Source organism: Oratosquilla oratoria, chromosome 29 (genome assembly GCF_046742065.1).
Source record: "Oratosquilla oratoria isolate Oo_2021 chromosome 29, ASM4674206v1, whole genome shotgun sequence".
NCBI lineage: Eukaryota > Metazoa > Arthropoda > Malacostraca > Stomatopoda > Squillidae > Oratosquilla > Oratosquilla oratoria.
The window spans coordinates 24,132,040-24,140,120 of NC_134805.1; the positions used below are offsets into that span (position 1 = coordinate 24,132,040).

The 8,081-nt window shown below is 39.8% G+C and overlaps 1 protein-coding gene across 2 annotated transcripts in view; it reads right to left on the reverse strand.

The window, feature by feature from the left end:
- Nucleotides 1-6,354, reverse strand: part of LOC143040672 (ADAM 17-like protease) — a 59,155-nt gene extending 52,801 nt beyond the window's left edge. For both annotated transcript variants that reach the window (XM_076211939.1, XM_076211940.1), the window contains exons 1-2: nt 6,076-6,354; nt 4,099-4,306 (exon numbers count right to left, since the gene is read on the reverse strand). In XM_076211939.1, coding sequence (XP_076068054.1) covers nt 4,099-4,174 — 76 coding nt within the window. In that variant the 5' untranslated portion in view covers nt 4,175-4,306; nt 6,076-6,354. The remainder of the gene's footprint in view (nt 1-4,098; nt 4,307-6,075) is intronic.
- Nucleotides 6,355-8,081: the final 1,727 nt, after the last annotated feature.

Consider the following 8,081-nt stretch of genomic DNA (forward strand, 5'->3'; position numbering starts at 1 on the left):
AGGACTGGAGTAGTGCCTGTATAGTTCCTCTTTACAAGGGAAAAGGGGACAAGTGTGAATGTAGTAATTTCAGAGGGATTAGCCTGTTGAGTGTAGTAGGGAAGGCTTATGGGAGGATCTTAATTGAGAGGATTAGGAGAGGAACAGAAGGAGTAATTGGTGAGGAACAGTGTGGATTTAGGACGGGTAGAGGTTGTGTAGATCAGATCTTTGTGGTAAGACAGATATGTGAGAAAGCTATAGGAAAGGGGAAGGATGTTTTTTGGGCTTTTATGGATCTGGAAAAGGCTTATGATAGGGTAGACAGAAAGGCACTGTGGGAGGTTATGCAGATTTATGGGATAGGAGGAAAGCTTTTGGGAGCTGTCAAGAGTTTTTATGAGAGTAGTAGAGCATGTGTTAGGATTAGAAATGGAGAGAGTGAGTGGTTTGAAGTAAAGGTGGGACTTCGTCAAGGATGCGTTATGTCGCCCTGGCTGTTCAACTTATACATGGATGGGGTGGTGCGAGAGGTGAATGCTAGGGTAGTGAGTCAGGGATTGGAGATGGTTAAAGAAAATGGAGAAAAGTGGGAGGTGAGCCAGCTGTTGTTTGCGGATGACACTGCGCTTGTGGCAGGGTCAGAGGAGGGATTGAGGAAGCTGGTGGCAGAGTTTGGGAGAGTATGTGATAGAAGAAAGCTAAAGATAAATGTGGGTAAAAGTAAGGTGATGAGATGTACAAGGGGTGAAAGTGGCAGTAGACTGGAAGTGAACATTAAGGGAGAGCGACTGGAGGAAGTGGATAGTTTTAGATACTTGGGTGCAAGTGTAGCAGGAAAAGGTGGAGTGAAGGTGGAGGTAGAATGTAGATTGAGAGAAGCGAGTAAATGCCTTGGTGGTTTAAAGAGTGTAATGAGGAATAGACATTTGGGAATGGATGCGAAGAGGAGACTGTATGAAGGAGTGATTGTGCCAACATCACTGTATGGGGCAGAAACGTGGAACATAAGAGAAGAAGAGAGAAGGAGTTTGAATGTGTTTGAGATGAGGTGTCTGAGAAGTATGGTGGGGGTTACTAGGCTGGATAGAGTGAGAAATGAGGAGGTGAGGAGGAGAACAGGGGTGAAAAAGGATTTGGGAGATAGGGTTGATGAAAGAATATTAGGATGGTTTGGACACATGGAAAGAATGAGTGAAGAAAGACTAGTAAAAGAGGTATGGAAGGCAGATGTGGAGGGAGTGAACATGAGGGGACGTCCTAGGATGAGGTGGATGGATGGGGTGAAGGGGGCTTTGGGGAAGAGGGGAATGTCTGTTGAGGAAGGAAGGGAGAGGACGGAAGACAGAGGTAAGTGGAGAATGGTTGTATATGGATGATGTTGTGATTGCATGAGGAGAAATGGGCGGGGTGGGGGGTGGGGGGGTAGTATGTGTGAGTAAATTTTGACGCAGCCCGAAGGGATTTCTCCCCGTCCTCGCCTTATATGCAAAGGGGGACGGAGAGGGGGGGTCGCCGATTAAATGAAGCAGCCTTGCTGTGGATGTACTGTGTCTTGCGACACTGCTTCTGACCCAGGGCGGTGGGCAGGGTGCAGGGATGACCCGTCATCCAGGAGGTGCTCAGATGAGAGGAAGGGTGGGAGGGGTGTGGAGTGTATTTGGGGATGTAATGGGTGGGAGTGTTTTTGTGCCTTTCCCTTTTTGGCTACCTCCCTTGGAAGGGGGAAAAAGCCTTGGTATATGTATGTATGTATCTTTGAACTATGTTGTATAGTATTTTTAACCTTTTTATAATTTCATCTGATTTTCTTTGGGAAACATAGCCTAGGCCTAAACATATTGAATAAAATCCTATCATCTTTGACCTATGATATTTAATACTATTTGTTAACCTTTGTATTATTTTACCATCAGACTTTCTTTAGGAAACGTATGCATACTGAATAAAATCTTATTATCTTTGAGCTACGTTGTTTAGTATTCATTAACTTTTTATCATTTTCGTTAGGAAACGTAGCCTAGGCCTACGCATACTGAATAAAGTCCTGTCATCTTTGACCTACAAATCCTTTTTTGTTGGTTCCATTAAAATCATTGTAAAGCAAAATTAAGAAAAAAATATTTCGAAACACATTCTTTTCGTTTACGTACTGTACCAAAAATATTGTTATCAACAACAGACTAGGCATAAACAAAGTTTACTGTTACATTTTATTAATCGCAAAACATAAAAATACAAAATGCTGTACCGAACATTTTGTCATCGACAACAGACTAGGCATAAAAAAATACTGTTACATTTTATTAATTGCAAAACATAAAAATACAAAATGTAAGGCAAAATTAGGATTTTTTTTATTTCAACAAAACACATTCTTTTCGTTTAATTAAGTACTGTACCGAACATATTGTTATCGACAACAAACTAGCCTAGGCATAAAAAGTTTGTTATATTTTATTAATTGCAAAACATACAAAAATACAAAATGCAATGCAAAATTAGGAAACATTTTACTTCAAACAAACAAAATGAAAGAATATTTAGCTGGCTGGGATGCTAACGCTGCCGGCAGTCTGCCAAAACTATTATACTCGCATGCGGAGTAATGTACTGCACTGCCCCAGGCATAACATTGCAATTCTATTACTCTATTAAATGTTAGATATTATTGCACCATCTCGTGGTCGTAAAGTCGATCAGTCGTAAGTCGGAGTAATGTACTGCACTGCCCCAGGCATAACATTGCAATTCTATTACTCTATTAAATGTTAGATATTATTGCACCATCTCGTGGTCGTAAAGTCGATCAGTCGTAAGTTGCATAGGTCGTAAGTCGACGACTACCTGTACACAATCATGCACACAAACAACACAACATACGCTCTATAAAGGATTTGTGGGAAAACCCAGTTTCGGCTATGGCATTCCTTGGGGAGACGGGACTGCTCGGACAGACAGTCTAGGGAACGACAACAACAACAACAACAACAGCATTAACTTTATATTTTGTAATTTGCATATTGTGATGCATCATTGTACATCAGGCAACTTAACGTGTGAGCAAATATTTGACTCACTGCTTGTAAAATGACATTTATATACAAGAATGAATAGGAGGGAACTTTACGCATCCTGTATTAGTTCATGTTTAGATAAGATTATGGAAAATAATAAATATACTTTTGTTTCATTCACCAGCTTAGTGGTACATTTTTTTACCTTTTCTTTTTACTATCAGCTATTTTTTTCCAAGTTAAAACTGAATGACAGGATTTGTAACTCCTTTTTTTCAACAAATAGAAACAGTTCCATTCTAACTCTTCAGTTTTGTTCTAACTGTATGATCAATCACCAATCTTATTTCTACTTTAAGTATACCTATGTAGAGAAACATCTATGAGGTGGATGAATGGGGTGAAGGGGGCTTTGGGGAAGAGGGGAATGTCTGTTGAGGAAGGACGGGAGAGGACAGAAGACAGGGGTGAATGGAGAATGGTTGTATATGGATGATGTTGTGATTGCATGAGGTGGAATGGGCGGGGGATGGGGGGTGAGGTAGTATGTGTGAGCAAAATTTGACGCAGCCCAAAGGGATTTCTCCCCGTCTTCTCCTTTTATGCAATGGGGGGACAGAGAGGGGGGGTCGCAGATTTAATTAAGCAGCCTTGCTGTGGATGTGCTGTGTCTTGTGACACTGCTTCTGACCCAGGGCAGTGGACAAGGTGCAGGGATGACCCGTCATCCAGGAGGTGCTAAGATAAGAGGGAGGGTGGAGGGGTGTGGAGTGTATTCAGGGATGGAATGAGTGGGAATGATTTTATGCCTTTTCCTTTTTGGCTACCTCCCTTGTAAGGGGGAAAAAGCCTTGGTATATGTATGTATGTATATTTCATGGATCCTTAACAAGACTTATAAAATCACAGAGAACTTAGGTCTGATGAACTGAATCTAAGAATTAGTACCACTTCTGTAAAATAAAATCTACCTCTATACATTTATATATTTAACTATATCACATATATATGAGTCACATTTAAAAAATAACCCTAGCTGACAAAAGACAGAGGTACAGAGAGCTGTTTTCTAGCATTATTGAAATTGCATCAACCTACTCACCTCCTGTTAAGTCAATCTGACAAGAAAAATGAGCAATGGACAGCAGCATCAGGGCACCAAGCTTAATTGCCAACATTGTGATTTATGTCTTTTGACCTCTTCTTCCTGACAGTAAAACCAGCCAAAAGTCAGCACCAGACTTTTAACATTACAGGTCCATACTCTGATTTAATGTAGTAGACAATTCAGCATTTGTCTTTCCATCAAACTGTAAGAAAAAATCAATACATAAGAAATGACAAATTCCAAAAAGGGTTATGGACATATTTGGAAGAATACAGAAAACTAGCGCATAAAGCATGAAGTTGTGGATTAAAAGAAATAATGCTACAAAAAAGTATACATGACATGAGCCCATCAGGCTAAAAGAGTACCATACAGCCATTGCAAAACTGCTCATTTCCTTTATGTATAACAATTATTGGCCAAAATAAGTCACACAACTGACCTATTACAAAGCAAGTCCTCATATAACTACCACTACCTATGGTAAGTCAATCATGCAAAATAGGAAGAATTTTCTAATATGAATAAATCTCAGGTACTGTTCATAGACTATAATTCCAAAACCTATGCTTACAACTGATTTTTTTTCCCCTTATTAATTTTCAATGTCATATCTTTGATGTGTGGGCTGAAGGTCATGTGAGTATTAAAATTGAAGACCAGAAATTTTGGACTCCTTCTTTTTTTCCCACTGGACAAGTTTGGCCATTCAATTTGACCACTGGACATTTCTTTGATTCATGATTGTCTGGTGCAAGGTTACTGATGATTTTTGAGGGGAAGCCTCCATTCAAATATTTCTAAGCCATTGTCCTAGTTTGTCTAGGTGGGCTTAGATGTTATTAGTAGTTATTTTGTAGTTCCTACAATGGGTTATTATCATCAGGTCATCTGCATGGGTGAGCACTTTGGCGTTATATTCTTGATCTGGTATTGGGAGATCACTTGTGGCTCCTTTAGGTTACTCTCCACCAACTTTTAGCTAAAAACTTTGATAGTAATTATTGTGGATGTTTGTCTCTATGATATTTCTTCAAAGTATATACCTAGGAACTTTATCAAATGTCTTATTTATATGTGTTGCTACCATTACCATTCTTTTTTGTGCTGTGAAGAGGAGCAGTTCCCAAAATAATAACTGTACCATATAGATTCAAAATATCTTATAAATTGAAACAAAAAACTTAACTTTGCTTTTGGCATCATTTAGATGTTGCTTTCTTTCCTAATAGTGATATATTAACTTGTTTGTACATGGAGTCATCTATTATATAGTATCAAAATTATAACTGACAAGTGTTGCAACTTGCCTTGAGTTTCAATGACTGGATACCTGCAGCCCTACAGCATCAAACAGTTACAGTCCTTTTAATAGATCTCTTTGTGATGTCTTGCTTTGAATTTCTCTGTGTTGTATTAACTTGGATATGTGTTACTGGTATTTAGATCTATGTTACTGGTATTTGAAAAAAATTGAGAAAAGACAGTTAAAGCTGATACAGACAAATCTTTGGCCCTGTCCAAAGACTGAGTGACAAGCCCCTTAGGGCTGCACTTCCATCCAAAAAAGAGGGCAAATATAGGTTTGGGAGACAAGTGTCATGTACTCCAAAGGCAGGATGCACAAATCAATTAACAGAAGAAAACAACACATGAGCTAAATGCAAGAGCATACACGAGATTTGGTCAAAAGTGGACCTAGGGTAATATTACTTCTTTCAAAGGGTTCTCAATAGTTGGAATTATCTACAAGAACTGGTGACTGGACAAATCCGAGGTACATCTAGATGGTGAAATATTAGACACAAGTTCATTGACTGCTTCTTCAGGTCTGCTTATCTACGGTAATACAAGTTATAAAATTCACCCATTATTATCACATAAGACTTTGATTGTTGAGGAACAAATCATCGTCCAATACTTTTACACTGTAGGCTTGGAAAGACTACAGTTTGATATATAGGCACTAACCTTAACAAAGAATTCATTAGTCATTCGTTTCCGTACGTTGACAATAACTGAGGATGCTTTCGATCTCCCTCAATCAAATGTATGTCAAATTCACATTTCCATAAGCTATTACTTTGAATTAACAGTAAAGAGAGTAAAATTCTCTTTTTACAAGGACAACAGTCAATCAAATGATTCACTGACTAGGTCAGAACAATACTGCTTTGGTAATGAAAACACTCAATTTCGCAACCAAACCCATCAATTCGACTATAACCCCACAAAGCATATCACTCGATCCCTAAGTGTCAACATTAACTGTCAAAAGAAACAATAGTTAAAGCTTTCTAATGATCGTATAATTTTATATAAACTGTTGTAAAACCAATCTTTTTTTTTTTTACCTTTCATGACACACGTACGAATGTTAGAATATCAGTTCTTCATCATACAGAAACACACATTATATTAATGTGCAGTACCTAACATAATTTACAGCACACTACTCGCACACAGTTGATACTAGACAACAACAATAATTTACCTATGTACCAAGGGCTTTTTCCTCCTTACAAGGGAGGTAGCTAAGTCAAAAGGCATATGCCCACTCTCACCCATTTCACTCCCATCCACCACCCTTTCCTCTTTCTCATCTCAGCTATCATGAATGATGGGTCATCCCTGTATCCGTCAACTACCCTGGATCTGAAGCAACGCAACAAAACACAGCACATCCACAGCAAGGTTGCTTCACTCGGAGACTCCCCGCCCCCTTATGCAGAAAAAAGAGAAGACGGGGAGAAATCCCTTGGATTCGTCAAAATATCATTCATACACAACCAATTCCTAACCCCCCATCCCCCTCCCTTCTTTGCATAACAGTGTCATATACACAGAGTCACTCTCCACTCACCCCTACCTCCTGCCCTCTCCCTTCTTTGTTCAACAGACATTTCTCTCTTGCTCAAAGCCCCCTTCACCCCATACATCCATCTCATCCTCGGTCATCCCTTCAAGTTCACTCCACCCACCTCTGCCTTCCACACCTCTTTTACTAATCATTCTTCACTCATTATTTCCATGTGTCTAAACCACCCCAATACTCTTTCATCACCTCTATCTGTAATTTCCTTTCCACCACCGTTCTCCTCCTCACCCCCTCCTTTCTCACTTTATCCAACCTTGTAACCCTTACATACTTCTCTGACTTTTCATCTCAAACACATTTAAACTTTCCCTCTCTCCCTCTCTTAAATTTCAGGTCTTTGCCTCATACAGTGCCGTTGGCACAATCGTCCCTTCATATAGTCTCCTCTTTGCATCCATTCCCAAATGCCTATTTCTTGTAACACATTTTTTATCCACCTCCACTCCTCCCTTTCCGGCTACATGCGACCCCAAATACCTAATGCTATTCACTTCCTCTAGCCTTTATCCTTTTAGACTTACTTCCAACTCGCTGCCATCCTCTCCCCTTGTACATCTCATCACCTTACATTTAACCACATTTACCTTCAACTTTCTCCTATCGCATACCGCAGTGTCGTCAGCAAACAACAACTGGCTCACATCCCAATTTTCTCCATTTTCTTTTAACCATCTCCAGTCCCCTGCCTATTACCCTCGCCTTTACCTCCCGCACCACCCTATCCATGTACTCATTGAACAGCTATGGCGACATGACACAGCCCTGACACAGTCCTACCTTTACCTCAAACCACTCCCTCTCTCCATTTCTCATTCTAACACAGACTCTACTACTCTCGTAAAAGCTGACTGCTTTTAACAGCTTCCCCCCAATCCCATATATCTACAAAACCTCCCATAGTGCCTTCCTGTCTATCCTGTCATAAGCCTTTTCTAAATCCACAAAGGCCCAAAATCATCCTTACCTTTTCCCAAAGCTTCCTCACATATCTGCCTTACCACAAAAATCTGATCCACGCAGCTTCTACATTTTCTAAACCCACAGTTCCTTAGCAATTACTCCCTCTGTTCCTCTTCCAATACTCTCAGTTAAAACACTC